We start from the raw sequence: 22,157 nt of genomic DNA on the forward strand, positions 1-22,157 counted from the left end.
TATAAGAGACAGCTTCTGTACTGTGCCCAGCTCCTGTCCTCCCATTAACAAGCATGTTTGTCTCTGCATTGTCTTTTTTCTATAAACCTAAAACCATTTGAAAAAAATAAAGATTACTTTATAAGAAGTGCCTGTGGAACATCACCTTTATCTGTGGCACTGCTTGGAATGCCTCCTGCAGGTTATGCAACCATTGCCAGTGCTACAGCTCTGTCCCCCTCCCGGACCTCTGGTGGACACCACATGCCCATCGCCTGTCAGCACTTTGTTCCCGGCCTCTCCTGGGCCCCCGAGTGCCCTCTGATTCTGGGTGTGTGTGCATGTTTCCTTGCCCTCTCTGTTTAGCCTTCCAGACTCACAGAACCTGGGTTCTGTGGGACACAAGTGGGACAGGAAGTGAACCACCTCCTTATTTGGGAAGTTACATTCTAAGTTTACTTTCCAGTGTTGACAGTGTTTCTAATTGGTTGTGGCAATACACATTTCCTTCTCCTCCCCATGGGCACAGTTTGCTTCTGGTGTCATTCAGGGTTATGCTGTGGTGAGGGGTGGCCCTTGGTGGGCATGGGGCAGGGTAGGTTCTCAGACATGTATGTGGGTGCCTGTGAAGCAGGCCACCCCTCAGTGGCCCCACTGCTCACCGAGTGGGCATCTGCTCTTCCTCCGTCCTGTCTGACAAGAGGAAAGCTGGAAGTGGACACTGCCATGTGTAGTCAGGGGCCAGGACTCTCTGGGTGAGAGTCGGGTCTTCTGGAGCACCAGCCTCTTCAGATGTGCCTGCCTGCCTGGCCGCCTTCCCTCTGAGAACCACTGGCAGCTTTGTCATTTGAATGTCTGTCCTTCCTGCAGCACCCTGAGGGCTGACTTTCCTGCCCAGCTGTCCTTGTTCCTGTCCCTTTAAAGCAGTCTCCTCCTTGCCTCCAGCCTCACAGCTCTCCCATGCCCTCTCCGTGGAGGCTTCTCCCTCCTGCCTGCAATGGCCACTCTCCCACACCCTCTAGGGGGGCAGGGGGGGCAGGACACACCTCCTTCCCAGCCAGCACCTGGGGGTCCCACCTCCTCTGGCCAGGACCTGTCCCACAGGGAGTTGGTCCTCCTGCTGGGCTTGGAGGGGGACAGTGCAGGCAAGCCCCACCCTGCCCAGAGTGGACCTGGAGGCCAGTGGGCACTTGGTGGAGCCTCCTCCATGAGTGTGTTAATTACTGAGCTCCACACCCAAGTGCAAATTGTCGTCATTGTGGCCTTTCCCCAGACTGTGATGTCAGACATGCTGGGATTTGTTCTTTTCAAATGGTAATGACGGTGACTTCCCCCTGCTGGAGTCTGGCTGGGGCGGAGTTGGCTGGGGAGGTGGGAGCCAGGCTTGACTGGCGGAGCCATTGGGCTGGTCTCCACACCTCTGGGGATAGGCCTCCGGGAGCCAGCCGAGTCTGCGGACATTGCTGTTCCCTGAGTGCTGTCATGCGGCCTCATTAACTCATGTCTCTCTCTCTTTTCTTTCAGTCTGCAACTGTGTCTGATGGTGGTAAGTTACGATTTCTGATGTGTATTTTTATTTTTTAATGAAAATTTTAAATCTCAAAAATGTATTTGCCATTTGATGTGCTTAAGAAAGATGTTTTCTTTACCCTTCCTTGTCCGCCTGTGGGAAGCTGTCAGTCCTTGCTGGGGGCCACTTTCAGGTGGCTGTGGCCTGTGTTCCCCGAGTGAGTGGCAGATGGCTGCCCTGGGCTGTGCGGCATCGCATACCTGTATGACAGGTTGAAGCATGCTGTGCTGCTTCCTGGCCATACAACCAGCTGTTGAACCAGCCAGTTAGGATTTCAAAGTGCTTGCTGAATTTGAGCAATTCTGGAAATTTGAAGGAGACTCAGTCAGTAAATGCCCTTCTAAGGAGAAGTTTAGTGGATGAACTGAGAGCATGGGTGAAGAATTGAAAACTTGCTTTCTGTCTTGAAGTGGGATTCTTTCACTGGGATTGATGCAAAAAGGAAATAGCCAGAAATGTCTTGTTTCACTTAGATGTCTCCAAAGAATCCTTATAATTTTAGTTCAGTGATTTTTTTTTAACTCTCCAAAATTGCCTGGAGAGCTTTGCCCCAGCCCCCTGGCTTCCTATAGTACTTGTAGAAACCCTCATGCTCACTTCTGCTGCTGTCTTCTGTGGTTTTGATATAATCTTCAGTCTTTGAGAGTGAGTTGCTGATGTCCCCACAGGTGCCCACACTTTATTTTCACTTCTGTGCTGGGTATGATGACAGCACAAGCTCCAGCTCTGGGACAGGTGTGGGAGTGAGGACTGTGAGTTATAGAGGAGCTCCATGAAGTTTTATGGAAACTTCTGGTTATCCTTCCACGGCTTACTTCACTCCTGGGCCTTAGAGAGGGCTGGAGGGCAGAGTGTGAGACCGGAGGCAGCCCCTGTGTGGTGCTGGTGGCCCAGGCCTGCTGGGGGCACTCTGTGGGAGGTGTGGAATGAATGTGTCTTGAATTACAAACGTGCTACTACCTGGAGCCAGACCAGAGGGGTCCTGGAGCTCATGAAAGGAGTTGTGTTTCCTGTGTTCTGTGCAGTGCTCTGAGTCATTTAATCAGCCTTAAGCTGGGGGTGGGAAACTTCCTTAATACAAGAAAAGAGGCAGCTGTGTGTCTAGGCTCTGGCCGCCCTGGGTCCTCCACCTGCACCCTGCTCTGCTCGTAGAAGACATCCATGTTTGCAGGGAATGTATAAACTAGAGAGGCTCCTGAGCAAGTCCAGTTCAGTCATTATAAGCTTGTTCACCTCTCGGCCCCTCTTTGTCTACGGACAGAACCCTGGGAGTCTCGCTACAGCATCTTGCTGTAACTTTTACAAGCTTCCTTTTCCAAGCGTGGGAAGCCCCTGGCTGCTCGTCCCCCCCTCCCCCGCTCCCTAGGCCATCTCTGGGGAAGTGGTGTCCTGGCTGGTGATTCCCCTGCTGTTGCCCCTGCTCCTTGCCGCAGGCCCTGGGCTGCAGGGATGGGCCCTGTTGCTTGGTGGAGGTGGGCTCTGGCCAGGGAGGACAGAGGGCGACCATGCCTGGGCTTCAGAGCAGTGGTACTCAGCCATATGTTTTACTTCGTCGCTTTTAAAAATGCTAATACTTTCCCACCCTCACTTACTTTTCTGATTGTAAGAGTGAAAACAAAGTTGCCTGGTTCAGAGTACCTGTGAATTTCACGAGGACTTATTACCTGCCATTGTTCCAGGTAGGGACACTAAGGCAGAGCAAGAAGTTGATGGAGGTACAGATACTGGGGACACTGCTGGGGCTCAGGCCTGAGGAGTGCTGCAGGCAGCCAGGCCCTCTGCCCTCCCTGCCCTGGTGCTCCTCACCCTCCTCCGCCTGCTGGGCTTCAGGCCCTGTCCCAGTGCTACCTCAGCCTGGCTTGCTGCGGTGTCCCAGAGGCCCCCACAGGCATACGCACAGAGGGCTTGCAGAGAGGGCCAGCGGAAAGAAGCGCTGAGATATTTTTACAGTCCTGGTCGGTGGTAGATTGAAGCTCATGCAGGGGGCCTGGGAACCGCAGTATCATACTGCTTCTGTGGGAAAAAATGTGTTCCAAACGCCTGCAGGGGCTGGGAGCAGCCGTACAGGGCCTGCTCACATGGCAGGGCAGGGCAGGGCAGGGCAGGGCAGGGCGCCACTGCCTCCTCACCGCTGGCTGTGGTGACTAATGGAGTGCCGGCCGCGCCAGCGAGAGGACTCGGTCTGCCCCCTTGGGCCCTGGCCCGTGTGGTGCTTCCCTTGGCCCTCCCCCAGCTCCACAGCTCCCATCTAAGGAGGTGGACAAGGCCTTTCCTGCAGTCTTGTCAGCAAAGGGGCCTTCAAGGGCTGCCTCTGGGGCCAGAGACCACCTGGGGAGGCAGGAGAGGAGGGGTCAGAGCAAACTGCTGCAGATTCTGGCTCAGAGAAGGAAGAACCTTCTAGTATTCAAAGGCTTCCCAGTGATCTGCCTTGTGGGAAATTATCCAAACGGAAGGTGAGGTCAACCTGGAGGAAGGTCCAAGTTAAGAACATGTAAAATGTGGGCCAGGTGTGTGGGCCAGCCAGGGGCTGCAGTGGCCTAGCAAGCACCAGGCTCTGGGCCGGACTTGGCTCTGCAGGGAAAGCAGAGAGGAAGAGAAATGGGGAAGGAGGTGGAGGGCCGCCCTTTGTTGATGCGAAGAAAAACCTTCCGATTCTCTGATTTGGGGCTTTAGCACACAGCGCTCGATTGCCATGGAGCTCAGTCTGCCCCGAGGGCTGGGGCTCAGTAGATGGAAGTGGCTTTCAGGGGACCGTGGCATGTCCATGGGACATCTTTGTCTAAGCCGTGCAGTTGCCTGAGCTTGCCTTCCGCTTTCTCTCCAGGCCTGCGACCCCACAGTCTCCCAGCCCTGGTTCCTGGGTCTGGGCTCTGCCCAGCCATGGAGCTTCAGCCCTTCCACACAGACCTCTGTCTCTGCCTCCCTGTCCGGCAGTCCATCCACCGACCTCTGCAGTCTCCCCAGGGCTTTTGCCTTTTCTTGCTGGGGTGCTGCTGCCCCACTCTCCTCTCCAGTGGCCCCTCAGACACCCAAGGCCTTCCCGTCTTCAAGGCTGCCCCGCTCTTCCCGTCCCCAGAACCTGCTTCCGCCATCTGCCTCTTGCTCTGAATTGTAGCCCACCCTGCTGTCCTCCCAGCACTATTGGCTGCGGCCCCCTCTAGACAGTGGCCTCCATGAGGCAGGTCAAGGCTGGCCATGGTGCCAAGTGCAGGGGCAGCACGAGAGCTGTGCTTGAGGACGACTGTGCTGTGGTCAGCCAGAGCATCCAGGCACCTCGGGTGGGCGGTAGCCTCAAATGAGCACAGGTGCAGCTCCTCTGGCTGGATGGAGCCTGGGGCGCTGCCCTGGCCCTCCTGGCCATGGCACCTGTCTTCCTCCAGGTGGCTGCTGCGGCTCAGTTGGCCGGGGACACCTGTCAGTGAAACCTTTGTCTCCATTCTTCCTTGGCTTTCCCTGCTTTTGCTCTTGTCTTCCTGGACGGTCAGGACAGGCCCTCTTCCTGGCTCCCGGGCAGCTGTGGCTGTGGTGACAGGGCTTATTTGGTTTGGTTTTGAAATGGAAGCTTAGTGGGAATGGAGAAGTCGATGGTGGGCATGCCGTCCTGTTTTCATCCCACCTGCTCCTAGTGTTCCGGGCGCGGCCAGGGCTCTCCTCCAAACTCCCGAGCAGACCTGATGGGGCTGAGCCGCCTCTCCTGGGAGTGGAGAGCCTCACACTCCAGGTCTGAGCCTGGTGACTCCTGTCAGGTGCCTGTGAACAGTGGGGGTCAGGGTCTGGACAGGTGTGGGGATGCACACTCCCCCCAGGCCTGGCACCCCTCCTCCGTCCCACAGTACAGCCCGGCTCCGTCCTGGCCCTCCCTGGGGCCAAGGCTGTTTTCCAAGTGCTTTATGTTTCCAGTTTAGCTTTGGCTTTAGAAGTGACTCATTGTGCTAGAGGTTTGAGATTTGGAGGTCTCCCTTTAACTTGTGTTGCTGTACCCAGACAGCCTCCTTGGGGCCCTTGGTTGTCCTTAGAGTGACCTGATCTGCCCCACTCCATGCTGGCCTGAGCTCCTTGACTGCAGTTCCATGCTGGGCAGTGGGCTGAGATTTGGGCTCCACAGGAAGCCACAGCCCCAGGCTGAGCTCCAGAATCTGTGAGGGGTGCCTTCCTCTGCGCCCCAAGGCTGAGGAAGTCCTCCCAGCAGGTCCCTGCTGCCAGCGGAGCACCCTGGGGTGGCAGGCCCAGCACCTTCAAAGATGGCTGCCTGGTGGTGGAGGACGGCTCTTGGTGCTGGAGTGACTTTGAGGGAATTAAGCTGTGTTCATCTTTGAAACATATAGTAGAGTATTATAGTCACTGATATTTTGGGCAAGTGACTCTACATTCTGTTAAATCATGAAAGACAAAGGGAGATATAAAAAGTTTGAGAGCAGCACCATGGCTGTGTATATAGAATTACTTAGTGAATTCACATTTTTTTCTCATTAAAAAAACAGAGAGCCTAATTACACACTTTTCAAAAAATATCTGCTAAATAGTAGAGATGGAATGTGAATTTGTAACACATCATGTGAAAGCATTGTTTCAACCCGAGCCCTGTGTGTGGCTCCCTGCATCATGTTCTTCATGGTTGCTTCTGGACTTCTGGACGGCTCAGCAGGCTGTGGCTACCGACAGTGTGTCGCTGTGTGCTCAAGTCAGATGGGGTTTCTCAGAGAAGCATGGAGGCCTCCTGGCGTCTCATTTCTTTCTAGTTCTGCAAGATTTTGGAGGGAGTTTTTATTAATAGTTATATCATGAAAGCATTTTTTTTCACGCAAACAGACTTTTAAGAGTAATAAAGCCAGTGATCACGTGGACGTCTCTCCCTCCCTCCCATATGTAATGTCTGCACATTGGGCAGGATTGCTTCAGGACTTGGTTCTACAGCACTAGAATGACTGTGGAGTCCCCTCCTGGCTTCATTCCCCATCCTCCCTAGAGACCCCACCTGGATGCAGGTGTGTACCCTCCCTTCTCCAAGGGTTTATCAGTTGAATTCTCTTTCATGAAGCTTAGGCATAAGAAAAGTTGAGTCCTGGTCCGGTGATCCTGGTGTTAGAGGTGGAGAGGGCTTCTGGGGGACCTACCTTGGAGTGGTCAGAGGAGGTGCTCGGGTCCCTGGCCTCGCCTGGTTCTCAGTACTTCTAGCTCTGGGCCAGGACAGGAGGCACAGCTCCAGGATACCTGCTGCCCTGCCAGCCTCTGCTGAACTGGGCATCTCTGTCCCCTGCATGTCCATCACTTATCCCAAGAGTTCCTTCTGTGTTGGTCAGTCTCCCAGGTGCTGGGGTAAAATGAAGGCACAGGTCCCCCCGCCTTGCTCTCCACTCCACTAACTGGGGCAATGGGCCTCTGTGCCCAGTGCAGAACCTCCCCCAGGGGGACAGCCCTAGGGTTTTTCCAGTGACAGTCCTCTGGAACTGAGTCTTGGCCGATTTGAATATGTCAAGTGTAGATAACAGCTGGAAAGGAACGTGGATAACAAATGTCTAATTAGAACCCTTAATTTATGTCATTATGCAAATTACACCTCACGTAAATGACACTAATTTAGAAAGGCCTTTCTTCTCCCCTTGTTCATGCTGCTGCCTTGTTCCGACACTCCAGATGCATTCTTTTTAGAACTTTTCTTCAAGCAGTGAAAACTTTTTACTGATGAATAATTTATGTACTGCAAATTGCACGCACCGTCACGAGCACACCTGCATTCAGCCCCCAACAAAAGACAGGGGCCCCCGAGACCCCACTCCTTTAGGGGATCACTGACCTGAGTGCTGGCACCAGGCCTAGTTTTGCCTATTTTTTTAACTTAAATAACAACAACAACAATGATGATGCATTGCATGCTCTGGGGGGTGGCTTCCCTTATTTGGCCCTGGGCTCATGGGCTGTGTGCTCATGTGTCAGAGAAGCTTGGCACCTGTGCCAATGTCCTGTTCAGTGCACCAGTGTTCACTGCGTGTGTGCCTCCTGGTGGCTCTGTGTGGTCAGGCTGCCAGCTGCACAGGTCTTGGTGGTCATCTTTGGCATCTTTGCGGTGGTCAGCTGGGCCACCGAGTGGTGTGGTGCAGCAGGGTGCCGGGAGGGCTCCACCTGAGGCTGGCACTGTCTGTGCCCACTGTGGCTGTTCAGATGTGGTTTAGATCTGCAGTTCTCTGAGGACTAGTGAATTTCCACATGTCTGGCCATTGACTGTTCCCCATTCAAGGCTTTTGCTGGTTTTCCTGCATAGTGTCTGTCTTAGGGATTCATAGAAAATTGAAAAACATAAATTCTGAAAGTGATTTTTGTGTTGAGTTCACGTAGATAGATAAGCCCTGCATTTGGGTTAAATTCACATTGGGGTGCTGTTCTGTGGCTTACCTTTTATTATCTTAGTGTTCTTTCCATGACCAGAAGTTCCTAAATTACCCACGGATGGTTCTCCCTTTGAGCAGAGCTGTTAGGCCTTTCTACAGCATTCTTTGCCCTTCCCAAGACCACGAAGGTAGAACTACTACTGCTTCCCCGTTCGCACGTGAGCTCTGGATCCCCTGACGTGGGTTCCTGTGTGTGGTGGGAGGCAGGGGCAGGGCCACGTTTTCATGTGCATCCAGTTGCTCAGCAGCTCCCTTTATTGGAAAGATGGTGGTCCTTCCCCACTGACTTGAAGCTGCACCTTGATCCAGTGATCTTCTGTGGGTCTGTGTCTGGCCTTCCTGATTCATTTGGGTGGTGTCTCTGTCTATTGTCAGGACTTCTTTCACAATCACTGTCACTCTGTGGCACGTCTGGCTACCTGGTGTGGAGCTCTCGAGATTGCTTGGGTCACTCCTGGCCTGTGCATCTCCTTACAGATTGTGGATTCTGTTTTCGAGTCTCTGGCAGCCTCTGAAGTCATCTGCTTCTGTGAGCTGGTGGAGGTGTAGCCCTTTTGGAATCTGTGTGTGGTACTTTTACCAGAAATGTCATCACAAGCTGCAGCAGCCAGTGGCGTAGTATGGGAAGCCGTTCTCGTACGTGATTGGGCACCTCCCTGACTGGGTCTGAGACATTCCAGCTAAACTGTGTCAGAACTAATCCCCACCCTTTCTAGGTGTGACAGCCCATCCGTGTGGGGGTGTGACTGACCATTGACCCTGAGACCAGTCACTGACCCTGACCTTGGAATGCTGTCCCCTCTACCTTGATTGGATGGAATTTTCCCCTGAATTTCTTGTTCCCCATTAAAAGACCATTCTCTGGCGTGCTCTCTCTCTCTCCTGCTAGTCTTGTGTAAACCTCGCTGCCCCACCGGGTGGCTCGAGGCAGGAGCCAGAGGGAGAGCCGTCTCAGACCTGGTCAAAGAAGAAGGTAAATTAAGTTTATGTGTGTTTATTTTGATCTCACTAGTTAACTTCTATGCTTAGAACCTCTAGTATGAAGCTAGCGTGCTGGTCGTGTGGTTGAGCGTAGGACAAACGGGTTTCTAAAATTGTGTAGTTGGATATCCATAATCTTCACTATGTAGCCACTCACTGTCTTGCCCTCTGCGGATCTTGAGTCCTGTCCCCCAGGAGAAAATACTAAATTTGAGTTGGTTTGTTTGCCTGTTAAACAAACCATCTCTTCAAGATGAACGACCCCTGTAAGCACCTGACCCCAGCATGGACTGAGTGGACTTCAGGCCCGGTGTCACCCCCCAGTAGACTCTGGCTGTGGAGTGAGAGAAGAGCCAGCAGTGGGCCAGACTCTGCAAGGACTTACTTTAAGGGCACTGTCACATCAGGGACAAGTCCATGAGAGGCCACAGAAGATTCCGGGTGACGGAGGCAGAGGGTGGTGGGAGGTGGTGCAGGCTGCAGAGGAGTGAGGGGGACGGTGAGGCTGGCCAGCTCCATGCCAGCCCTAGCCTGGTGTGGGGGTGGGAGGGACAGGAGGGCAGTGGGCAGGAGCCTGGGCGAGAGTGGCTGTGTGTCTGTGCTCAGATGGGCCACTGGAGCCAAGCAGGAGGGGTCCCCAGTTGGGCCTCAGGATTTTGGAGATGCTGTGAGAGGGTGGGGGCTGCTGGGTCTCCATCTTTGCAGAAATGAGAAGGACTAGGATCAGGTGGGGAGAGATGGATGTGGGCAGTCACCAGGATTCTGCTGTTTGTCACTCTGTGTGGTGGCTGGAGACCGGCTGTCATTCTCTGCCTGCAGGTGTAGGTTGAGGGTCATCAGAATATCAGTGATGTGGGATGTGCTTGTATGGTGAGAAAAGGTGAGTCTGAGACCTGTAATACATCTGGGAAGCTGGGGGTGTGGTTCAGGGTAGAGGGCTTCTCTAGTATGCATAAAGCCCTGGGCTCCATTCCTAGCGCGGAGAGAGAGGAGAGAAGTGGGAGAGGCCTGGAAACCAGAAGACAGCCGAGAGGGGCAGGTACGAGCGTAAGAAGACTCTGAGTTCGAATCCCAGCTCTGCTGTTTGCTGGTACATGCCTCAATGCCTGCCTCTGGAGCACAGGGGCAATAGGAGCCATCCTACCCATCTGTGAGAATTGAAAGCATGAATAGATGCAGGTGCTTGGAAACATGCCTGGTGTGGGACAGCTATGTAGGTGTGGCTATTAAAGTGTTATGTGGTTGTTTTAGTGCATTTCCAAAATAATGGATGGGGAAACAATTGCTAGAGAGCATGGGGTGGGGGTGTAGAAGAGAGCCTAAGGCAGGGCCTGAGAGGATGACAAGATCAGCAGATGGGAAGAGAGCACAGAGACAGGCGGGTTAGGTTGTCAGAAGAGCTCTGGGTGTAGGGGCGCATGCCTCCGGAGCTGATCCATAAGGATGGCAAGTGATTAGCAAGGCCCTAAGTAACTTAGCAGGACTTGGTCTCAAAATCAAGAGGACTGGGGATGTAGCTCAGTGGTAAATCGCCCTTGGTTCAATCCCTGGTACCAACAAAACAGAACAAAAAAAGAGTCTCAGAAATCCAGTCTTACAACAAAGCAACCCAAGAAGACTAAAGATATTAAATGAAAGAAGATATAACAGGGAGATATGAAAAAAGAAAACTGGCATTGGAATATTACTGTCAGAATCATTCGGCGTGAATGAACAGTCAGAGAGCCAAGGGCCTGGCACAGGTGGGAGGCAGGAGGGGCTGCCCCAGGGCACACGCAGGGGCTGGGGGTGCAGAGCACAGAGCACCTGAAGGCCAAGGAGCAGACAGGGAACTTCAGTCTCAATGGAGAACATTAAAGGCAAGTGGAACACTTGCCAAATTAAAAAAAAAATACTTATAGCAGGCAGATCATTCCTTCTGATAGCAGTGTGATTAAGTAGACACCTATCCCGCAAAAAGATAACAAAAAATATCCATACATTTGAAAGTTAAAAACCCATACATCAATAATCCATGGTCAAGGACAAATTAAAATGGAAATTCTAGTGCAATTAGAATTGCTTAGGAATTATAGCACTTCATTTCAACACCAGTGGAATATAGCCAAAGTGGTTTTCAGAGAAAATTTTGTAGACTTAAGTGTATGTATTAGGGGGAAAGCTTGAAAATACAGAAAATAAGCATTCAATGTAAGGAGGCAGGAAGCCAGGCACGGTGGCCGCACCTAACCCCAGCACCTCAGGAGGCTGAGGCAGGAGGGTCCCAAGGTAAGAGAAACCTTGTCTCAAAATGAAAAGTGGGATACAGCTCAGTGGTAGGGCACTTGCCTAGCATGTACCAGGCCCTGGGTTCCCCAGTCTCCAAAAAGAAGAAAAGAAAGAAATTAACAGAATAAAACACAAAACAAAAGATAACGTCGTTGGCAGTTACAAGTAAGAAAATCAGGGAGAAGACAAGGACAGTGCTGACTGTCCTTGGAGGAAAAGTGAAGTGATTAGAAAATTCTGTGAGCTACTTCCTGCTGACGCACTGATGGCCAGAAGGTCGGACGGCTTATAGAAAAGCAGCTCGTCAGCCGGCCCAGGAGGCAGATCTGACGTGGCAGCAGCAGCCAGAGGCCTCCCGAGGCTCTGTGCCCAGGCCAGGCTGGGGACACTTGACATTGCAATAAAAAGCAGTCCCAACCTAGTGCTTCAAACAAAAGTTCACCTCTGACATGCCTAGTGCAGTTTGGTTTTCGGTTCATTCCAGTGTTTCCCCTCCAGGAACCAGGCTGTTGGAGTGGGTCTGGGTGGCATACTTGGGCCCTGGGGTGACATGGCAGAACAAGACAACGGTCCCCAAAGTTGCTGCTCTGCAGGAGCACATGCCACCACATGGTGTGCAGCCTGGCCTCAGAGCCGAGGGCGGGATGAGCCCACCCTGGGGGGCAGCAGGTGCCTTGAGCTTTGCCTTCGGCCTGCAAGGCCAGAAGCTCTGCTCTCTCCAAAGCAGGCTTGGACTGAAGCTTGGTGGTGACCAGCGCAAGAAAAGTAAGTTACTGCCAGTTTCACTTGCAAATATGGAAAATTCCTGAATAAAATATGGGCAAATTGAACCCACCAGTGTTTTTTTAAAAGTGCATTCATAGGAACCACAGGTTGTGTGAGGAAGGCAGATTAGGAAGTTCTCCTTTTTGTCCCCATGAATTCATTCAACAATTATTCCTACTCCATTCTGAAAACTGCTGTGGACACTGGCGTTATGTGGGGAATAAAACAAAGTCCTGCCTTGGGGAAGGCTCTCTGGAGGGTGGAGTGTCACAGGCACAGAAGCAGGTCCTCACGCTGCAAGGGGGTGGGCTAGGTGATTCTCAGAGCCCACGGTCAGGTGTCAGGAGCACTGCTGTGAGAGCCAGGAGCAAGAGTGTCCCTGTCTCAGCAACCAGCTAGCTCTGCATGGTGGGCCTGGCCAGTACCAAAAGACAGGAACAATATGCATATGAACTTTAAACTCGGAAGGGAAGAAACTAAATAGTTGTTATTCATCAGCAATATCATCCTCCAGCCACAGGACCTGAGCTGGAAGGGCTCGCAGAGCAGACCTCAGCGGGAGCACGTATGTGTTTCAGTGTGAAAGGACATTTGGAAGAATTAGCACCAAGTTAATAAGCTGGGTTCTCTCTGGGGGTTTTAGGTAATGATCAATAGAGATTTTAGATTCACTTTGCAGCTTTGATACATATTTATGAAATACTTTCTATCAAAGCTGCAAGACACATGTAGTTTGAAGTCATGTGCCTCTCGGCTTGCACTGTCTTGCTAGCTGGAGTCTAGAACAGATGACCTTATTAGATGACGTTATTGAGTGCCCTCTGTGTGCCAGGTCTTATAAGAGTCTGTACATATTGCACACTTGTACACTTGCACACATACACATCTTGTACACTTGCAGCCTCGTGAGCACCAGGTAGCTCACTTGCAGCCTAGTGAACAGTGAGTGGCCTTCTCACTACGTCCCTGTGAAGTCAGCAAGTTGTTATTACCACTTGGTCCTCACACAGCCCTGCAAGTCAGTGTCCATTATGACCACATACTACAGGAAGGCCGTGTGACCTGCCTACCATGTGCCCAGGGAAACTGGGCAACAGAAGCCAGTGGTTCCAGAGATGAGGCCTACCACTTACTCATCTCCCGCCTCCTACCAGCGCTGGGAGGAAATGGATGGAGTGGCTGGCTTCCTAGTGGCACATCCTGCCTCAGGCAGGAGGGTCTTGAGGTTGACCAGCCTGGGCCACATGGTAAGACCGTGTCTCAAAAACAAACAAAAAAAGGCACGAAGATCACATTATGTTTTGTTTTACACCTAGCATATTAACATATGACCTTTATTATTGAAATTATGTGAAGTCATAACCACCCCAGAAAATCCAGGCCCCAGGAAGGCCATAGCTAACAATGCCACCGTTGACTGGTTGTATAAGCACTGTCTGTGCCTCTCATTGTCACTCTTTCATCTTGAAGGTGTGGCCTCTAAGTGTGGCCCTCCTGCAGTCCTTGCCAACCCGCCCTGTGGGGTGCCATGCAGGCCCAGGTCTTGAGGCCGTGGGCTTAGTCACCTGTGCTGCGGCCACCCCTGGCTCTGGAGCAGTGCCGAGACCACTGTCAGTCTTCCTTGTGAGCCAGCATTTGGGTGCCTGTGTTTCTGCAGGGGACAGTGTCCCCCCCCGCCCCCCCCCGGGTGGCTCAACTCCCTGGGTGGCCGTAGAGAGAGAATGAGAGAAGAATGTCTTCATGAACCTTGCTCACTGTATTCATGGAAATGAAAGAAATGGATTTCATGAGGGAACCACCCAATGAATAATGTAGTTCTTTTCAGTTCAAACCAGCAGACGTGAATCCAGTTGGGTCTTATCTTTGAGAAATGTACCGCATCCTCCGAGTGCATCCAAGGCCCTGTGGTCAGATGCCACCTTCAGTCAGCGGGCCACTCATGATCGCAGATGTTGGCTCCAAGCCTGGGATTCCAAAAATGCAATGTGACAAGTGGCGGGTCCGCTGTCTCATTCCCTGCTTGACACTTCCCACACTGACCCTTTTCGGTTCCCGCTCTGCCCACTCTGGCAGCCTCCGAGCCCACGGCATTGGCCCATCTGCTTGCCATTTCACTCTTCGCCGCGTTGTCACATGCCGAGAGTTTGTTCTGCTGGGCCCCACGGGACGGTCATAAGTCAGATGGTTCTGGTGAGGTCCAGGACAGACCCAGGGTTTAGATTTCTCCCATTTGGGCCTGTGGTGTCTCACAGCATGCTGCTGTGGTTTTTTTAAGCGTTATCTGGTCTCGTATCCTCCTGCAGGGTTGTGAAATCTGGCCAGGGTCCGGGGCTGGGTGGGAAGGGCTATGGGGCACTGGGAAGCTCCCAGGGGAGTGGGGAGCTGCCCTGCTCCATTCCATCACTGTCCCGACCTCAGGCAGTTAAGAGAGTGTCCGAAGCCTCAGCAGCTTCACTGGGAAATGGGCAGTGGGAATGAATCAGAACGGCAGTTTCTGAACTGTGTTCTGAGGCTTTTCTGTTCAGTTACTCTCTGGGCTCTGTGATTACTGGCAGTTTTGTTCAGGTGAGTTGCTGGGCGGCCTTCCTGGGCCTGCCCTGACTGGGGGGTCTTCCCGTGCCCTCCTTCTGCTGGGTGAGCCTGCACCTGTGCCCTCACCAGAATTCCTGGGAGATCTCTTTGGGAGAATGCCTTGCTACGTAGACAGGAAAAGCATCCCACAGTCGGTGACTGGGGAGTGCAGAAGGTACTCTTAGCCCCAAAGGGTGATATTGCAAGAGTATGTAGCAGGATTTGGGTGTGTAGTTGGTGAGCTTGGAGCCCGGGGAAAGCTCAGGGGACTGAGCAGCCAGGACTGCCCTCCCCACACCTCCAGGTTTCCATGTGGAACTTGGGCAAGGTCCAGAATTCCATGTCCAAACTGGCCAGCAGGAGTGTGAAGGTAGGAAGGTGGAACACATCTGCTGTGGTGTTGCATCGAGACGCTGGTCCAGGGTCCTCCTCTTGTGCTCCAGCCCTGAGTCCCCAAAGTGTTGGTATCTCCCCTGATGACATGTGATGTGGTGTGAAGGGTCAGGGCTGGGAGGGTCACTGGGACCTGGGCTCCACGCGGCTCTCCCAGGGCTGAGTGTCGCCACCTTGGACATCCTGTTGCAGGCATTCACAGCCTGCCTCCCCGAGGCCACCAGGCTCCCCCAGCACCAGTGTGGACTTGGCAGTCTTGAGCAGATGGCAGGGCTCTGCAGCTCTGAGAGGTGTGCCTTTAAGCCTGGGCGCTCCATTCCTGATCTGGAGAAGGGTAAGCAGGTGGCCACCCTGGGCAGCGGCTTTGCTCTGGTGGCGTGGCCAGCAGCTCTTGGTCACTTTCTGTGCTCTCTAGGCTGTGTGAGTGTGCATCACCCAGGGTGCAAGGGCCAGTGTGACTCGCGGCTTCCAGCAGGGTTACATAGGGGTAAACGTGGAGACATGCGTGTGTCCCCTCAGCCTGCCCTGGGGCCTGGAGCAGTGAAGCCCAGCGGCAGTGTGCCCACGTCTGGTATGTAGAATCAGGACCTGGAGGGAAGACCAGCCTCTGGGCTGGAGAGGGAGAGTGCAGTGGGCTCCAGGCTTCTGCTCTGCCGCCCCCACAGAGCACAGCCATGACTCCTAGGCAGGACACAGGGGCTGCCTGAGGAGCAAAAGAGAAAGGTATCAGGAAGCGTCAGCCGCGGACGAAGTGAAGTCCGTGGAGTCCATGCTGGTGTAGTGGACTGATAACCAGGACCTTCCTGCTACAGCACCAGGCTAGAACGGAGGAGGAGGAGAGTGGTGGGGGACCCTCAGAGAAAGCAGACCATGGACAGGCTGGCGAGCCACAGCTCAGATTCCCATGGTTGATCCCAGGTTGGGAGCCCTCATCACAGAAACTGGGGACAGAAGGAAGTCCTTCAGATTTCAGAATTTTTTCTTAATATTAATTTTCACTTGTAGGTGGACACAATATCTTTATTGTATTTTTTATGTGGTGCTGAGGATTGAACCCAATGCCTCACGCATGCTAGGCAATTGCTCTGCCTCTGAGCCACAGACAACCCCAGCCCCAGATTTCAGATATTTTTAAAATTTTGGAATATTGCCTGTCCATAACAAGAGAGCCTGGGGAGGAGCCTAGAGATGATTTCAGACAGTGAGTTAGTGCATCAGCACCTGAGTGTGCCCCATCACGGGACGTCAGGTGTGAACTTTCCTGCTTGCGATGCCGTATCCCTGGTCAGAAAGTTTGTTTTTTTGAATTGTTTCCCATTTCAGATTTGGGAACCAAGGACACTTGACCTGTATTACAAGGGGAAAAAATGGGGCACTAACCATGTGCTGGAGCAGTGGCCCCCAGTGTGATAAAGTGACATCAGGCTCCTCCCCAGGAGAGGTGGGGAGAAGGCACAGCTTCGCTTCTGGGTGCTCCTGCAGAGTCACAGGGAAGCACTGGACTGTCTTGAAAGGTCACTGGTTCCCCCTGAGCTCTAGAACACAGAGAAGGGCTGGGAGCACACCCTGGTGAGGCCAGCCGAGCACAGGCAGAGCTTTGCTCCACGCCACCTGGTTTTACCTGACTGTGCTGGCTGCGCCCTCTCAGGTGACTCTGATTCGCTTGTGTGGGCCTCCCAGCCTACAAGACCCCTTGGCACAGGGTGCAAGGCCCCAGAGCAGCAAGGGGCAGCCCTAAGCGGGCAGCCTGAGATCCCAGGAGCCATGAGGTGTCTTCAGGTGCCTCAACTGTTGCAGGGGACAGACGAGGCAGGACACCAAAGATAGCAGGAAACAGTTTCATTTGGCTGCAGCCAGGTTCGGAGGGCACAGCTTTCGCTGTAGTCCGTCATTCCCCTAACCGCGAGTTCAGGCAGTTTCACAACTTTATACCCAGTGTGTAAGGGGGATGGGGGGGGGCTCAGAAGTTCACAGTCTGCAGAAGTTCATATAAAATCCCCCTGAGCCTTCTCACCAAGTCCCTCAGCACATGCCTTTGCCTGAGAGTGGCCTCATGGTAAGTGCCATCAGACACCGTGGAGGAAAAGAGCCTTTTCTTTCCCTGTTCTGGGCAAGTTAACCCTTCAAGGACAGCAGCTGAGAAGGGGGAGGGCTACTTCTCCCTTTCTTCCCTCCCCTGCCAGCTGTGACCATGGAGCCCAATCAGTAACCTCTTCTCTGTATCTTTGAAATGTAAACATCTCTGTGAAGCCCCAGCCCAAGGCCAGAGGCCTAGTTAAAAAATCCGTTTTGGGCTGGGGATGTGGCTCAAGCGGTGGCGCGCTCGCCTGGCATGCGTGTGGCCTGGGTTCGATCCTCAGCACCACATACAAACAAAGATGTTGTGTCCGCCGAAAGCTAAAAAATAAATATTAAAAAAAAAATCTGTTTTTCTTAGCACACTCTGCATTTGCGAACACACTCTACAAACTATTATGTATGTTGTTATTTATGTTAGATAGTCCATAAATGCTTGTGAAAAACTAGTAAAGGGCATTCAGCACCTGGAGTGCTGATCTCTTCCAGGCTAGTGGCCAAGGAAGACAGAGCATCAGGAAATAGGGAGTTTAACTACATTGAACTCCTTTGTAGAGATTCTTGTGCTGACAGTCCTAAAATCAATTATGGGGAAGATTTCTGGAGAAGCTTAATTAAGACTTTCTGTGGAGGTGGGGGTGCCACTACAAAGGTACAGCTGAGCAGCGCGTCCTCTGGAAGGGAGCCTGATGGAGCCGAGCTTCACTGGGAACCTTTGCAGTGTTGTTTCCATAGGAAGTGTGGAGATTGGTTCAGCAGCTTTTTACCACCACCCAGAGCTGTTTGTGGAGCAGTGTCCAGTGCGGAGCATGGCGCTCAGTGTGCAGCTCAGTGACTGGCCCTGGGCCAAATCCAGGCCAGTGCTGCTCTAGAGAGTAAAGGCTGACTGGAGCACAGTCACCCTGCTCTGGAGTGGACGGCAGAGACCTCGGCCCAGAGAATGGGAAATGGCTCTTGCTAGACCCTTCACAGAAGAAAGTCGCCAAGCCCTCACCTGTGGTGTTGCAGGACAAGCCCTGACCTCGGAGACCCCAGGGATTGACTGGGGCCTGGGTGGTGAGGACAGAGGCATCAGAGGCGACCCTGTGCGGCTTCTTCCCTGGGGAGTGCTGGCCCAGCAGACTGTCCTTTGAGAAGTGTCTGTCACCCGGCCACTACTCGGCACGCGGTGCTGGGGAAGTGTTCCCTTTGGTGCAGGTGCTTCCTACCTAAGAGGACACATGCTCCTCAGACCACGAGGGATCAGGGATCATCTTCTCATGGAAAGATGGATTTTGTGATTATTTAATTTAAGATATTTTAATATAATATACATACAGAAATGAGAGTGTGACACCTCGCTGTGGAGAGCTGTAAGTGCTTCTGTTTCCTGCTCTCCTGCTGGTTTTGTAGAGGACAAATTACTGAAGGGGGCTCCCTCCTTCAGTGTGTGGGCTGACGGCATGGTCACTGTCCCTGTGCTCCGCCATCCTAAATAATTCAGGCTGGGCTGGCAACGCCTGAGGTCTGGAGTGAATTATGCATGCAGGTTTCTGAGGCTTTGTGTGGTGGCTCGGCCTCCTCTCAGGAGCCCTGAAGGGCCTGGGCTGCCTTTGTCAAGCTGGCTGCCTGGAGCCCTGGAGAAGCTGCAGTCACCTGCCCACCCAGGAAGCTGAGCTAAGGAGCAATGTCCCCGCGGGGGTCTCGAGCTTTGCCCTGGGCTGCGGGGGCTGTGCCGGCTAGCCCTGGCATGGACTCTCAGGGGTGGTTAGCAGTGAGTGGCTGGAAGTATTTGGTTAAGTGGCATCACAGTGGCTCTTATCAGCTCTACCCAGGTAAAACCCCTTGTTGGTCTGTCACCTTGTCGTGGTTGTCAGGGCAGGCTGGTCTGCGGCTTCCAAGAGCATTAGCTGGGGCGGGGCCTGCAGGTGCGCCTGTGTGGTGATGGACTTGGAGCTGAGGTTCGAGCATTCCTGGTGTTCGGGTTAGGGTGAGGGTGACACCCTGAGGAGATGGTGATGGGCTGAAGCACAAGTTGCAGATTAACTGTTAAGTTGAATCTCAAGGCATTACAGAGACTTGCAACATGTAGCCTGCATGTCTACCCCAGTATGAACGTGGTAGCTTTTCTGGTTTCTATAGATGTGAAGCAGGCTGTAAGACTTTCTTCTCAGGACAGCATTTCTTTTCTAGACTGTCAATCGAAAGCAATGCCCACAGTGAGAGCGGACACAGAGCCTGGCGGGCACTGCACGTGCTGGGCACAGGCCTGCTCTCCCTGCCTTGGGAAGTAAGTGCGTGCTTCCACCCCAGGCTAGAGCCACCCTGCAGTCCCAGCGGGTGCCGCCAGACGTGGTGCACGAGCCCCTGGTCTTGAGTGAGGGTGGGAAGCCTGGTGTTTCCTTGTGCCCAACTGCTGCTTGGTGCCCCAGACTGGGCCTTGCATACAGGTGCACTCCCTTCCGTGGGGTGAGGACAGTTGTGGACTGAAGTTCACAGCTGAAGTGGGCGTTGGCCGGGAGGCAGCTTGGTGTTGTGGGCTGAGCCACGTGGAGAGGAGCTGGGGACTGTGCTTTCACCACCGGCTCTTCTGAACTCTTCTGTATGCACAGGTACCCATTTTGTCCAAATAGAATAAAAAATTTCAGGATGAGCTCTTATGACTGAAGGAATTCTGCAGGAATTTATTATGGGGGAACTAACTGCCTTTGACTTCCCACTGAAGCCTGTGGGATCCTGGCGATGCGGCCATCGGCTCGAGGTGGCCAGGCTGTTGCCCTAGCTCCCTTCTTACCATCTCCCACAGGCTGCGGTGCTGGACTTGAGGCCCACGTCCTGTCGCAGTGTCACATCAGGGGGATTTATAGGAGTAGTTGCTTGGTGACCGTGCAGGAAGGTTGGGCTCAAGGCCTGCTTGGGCGGCTGCTCTCACCTCTAACAGCACTGGGGACTGGGGGCACCTGCACCTGCACCACAGCCCTGACCACAGCAGACAGTGGTCCTGTTCGTGGCAGCTAGGTGACTGCTTGCTAGGCAGGTGCCCAGCCTCCTGTGTGTGTCTGCACCCTTGGGTGCTGGCCTGCACCCTTGCATCATGTCCAACCTGGGAGACACCAAGGGCAAGGATGGATGCACTCAAGAATCTATGCAGATTCCACACTATGGGGTCACTTGGTGAATGTGATCCCAGAACACCCGGGGATTAGTGGTTTGCTTTTTCCAAAATGTTAGTTTCTTACTCAGTTAAGCTTGCAAAGTGTCAGTATTTATGAGTCATAGAAAGTTATTAGTGTTTGCCAAATGTCATGAAAATGAGGTGAGTTAAGATAGGGGTTCCCTTTGACCTCAGTATTGAACCAGTCTGTGTTCATTGATTCCCAAACAGAGCACATCCTGCAGTCTGCACGAAGCCACGGCCAGCACACCCGAGGTGGCTGGGCTTGTGTCAAGGGGTGTGGACAGGAGCCCAGATAGAAGAGGGAGTGGTGGGTGCTGAGCTGCTGGCAGGCGGTATTGGGGGCTGGCTGGGAAGGGCCAAGGTTCTGTTGTGGAGGCTCCAGTGCCCTCCCGTAGCTGTGCCCATGAGCAGGGAGGTGGGTGCTTTCCAACAGGACACGTTGCTAGAATCAAAATGACTTTCGTTTGAGAAATGAAAGCTCCATTTGCCTTTATAGGGTTTAGCTGGGCCTTCTGCAGCCCACTGGGCCAGCCCTCCCCATCTTCCCCTGCTTCCTGTCCCGGCCCCCAGCACCTCAGCTGGGCCTGTGCCTTGGCAGCCTCGAGCTCACCCTCCGCAGGAGCTAGAGGGGCCTGTGATGAACACCAGCACTCCCTTGTTTAGGGTGACACCCCACTGCCAAGGTGCCTGGTGTCACCAATGCTTCTGCTCCTGCTGCATGGGCCCCCGAAGCCTGGTTGAAACCCTAGCCATGTACCACTTTCTCCTGCCACAGGGCCTTTGCGTGAGTGCACCTGGAATAGGAGGCTCTTGCTGGCTCCCCAAGGTTCCCTTCTGCCCCTCCTCAGTTCTCAGTGCAACCTTTATGGCCTAAGAGAAGCAGCTGGAGGGAAAGTGTTGGGGCGCTCACACCATGCAGAGTGCTTTAAACACAGTGTTGCATTTTGTAAGGGTCACCTCATTCGTCAGCACAAAACACTGAAAGGTAGGTGATGCCCTCACCCCCGTTCTGTGTGGGGACCAGGCCGTATGCCGGCAGTGTGTGAGTTCTGGTCCGACTTTGCTTTTGGGGTTCTGGACACACCTCTTCCTGGGTTGGTGCTCATTTAGCCCAATAGAGACTGGACACCACTGACCCCTCGTCCTTTGTGTAGTTTTCACAGATTTTATTTTTTTATAAAAAGTAGTGTGTGCCCACAGGTCAGGATTTCGACAGCAGTGTTCTCGTGGTGGGTGCCTCTGTGCGGTGCCGGCATTGGTTCTGTCCCTGGGTGTGGTATCCAGGCTGCCCTGGCTGTTCATGCCCTTGGATGCCTAGCAAGTACCTCTGGCTTACATGCCAGCTGGGGTGTGGGGACATGCTTCTGTTGGGCTTGGATCAGTGGCCCTGGGTTTCAGCTCATGCTCCCCAGCATGCAGGCCGGGCCTCTGTGCACAGCCTGGCTGAGCCTGCTCTTGGCCAGTCGGGTCTGTAATGGAATCCACCTTAACATACCATGGTGAGGTCCAACCTGTGTCACGCGTACAGGAGCCTTTGCCTGCTGCGTGGCTGGCTACTCCCCTGTCTCTGCAGCTTCACACCCATCCTCGGTCCGAGCTGTGGCATTTCCATGTGCAGATTCAGATGCCGGCACTAGCACCTGGCTCGGGTCTTGTCTGAACAGACACTGTGCCTTCCCCCCAGCGCTCTTCCCAGCGGGTATTTCACAACGTCTCCAGGTTCTCCCCCTCTCTGACTCTCTCCTTCACGTCTAAGTTGTTGGGCCACTTGGGTTGGCTTCAGTGCCTTGGAAGGACGGAATATAGCTTGAGTTCCTCAGATATGGCCTGTTCCCCACCCCTGCCCCCAAACATGGCCCTCTCACAGGTACTGTGTAGTAGTGGCACATGGTGGTGGCAGGTGGAGCCGGCCTGCCACATGGCCTGCTTGCTTTGTGCCTCCGTCTTCGCACGTCTAGTCTTCCTCAGGGGCGGGCACATGTGGCCTATCCTGTTCTGATACTGCATGTGC

At 53.4% G+C, this 22,157-nt stretch overlaps 1 protein-coding gene across 4 annotated transcripts in view; it reads left to right on the forward strand.

The window, feature by feature from the left end:
• Positions 1-22,157, forward strand: part of Rgs12 (regulator of G protein signaling 12) — a 115,625-nt gene that overhangs the window by 70,602 nt on the left and 22,866 nt on the right. For all 4 annotated transcript variants that reach the window (XM_015481904.2, XM_048784082.1, XM_048784083.1 and 1 more), the window contains one exon: positions 1,504-1,525. In XM_015481904.2, coding sequence (XP_015337390.1) covers positions 1,504-1,525 — 22 coding nt within the window. The remainder of the gene's footprint in view (positions 1-1,503; positions 1,526-22,157) is intronic.

The sequence above is a fragment of the Marmota marmota genome, unplaced genomic scaffold, assembly GCF_001458135.2.
Source record: "Marmota marmota marmota unplaced genomic scaffold, marMar, whole genome shotgun sequence".
NCBI lineage: Eukaryota > Metazoa > Chordata > Mammalia > Rodentia > Sciuridae > Marmota > Marmota marmota.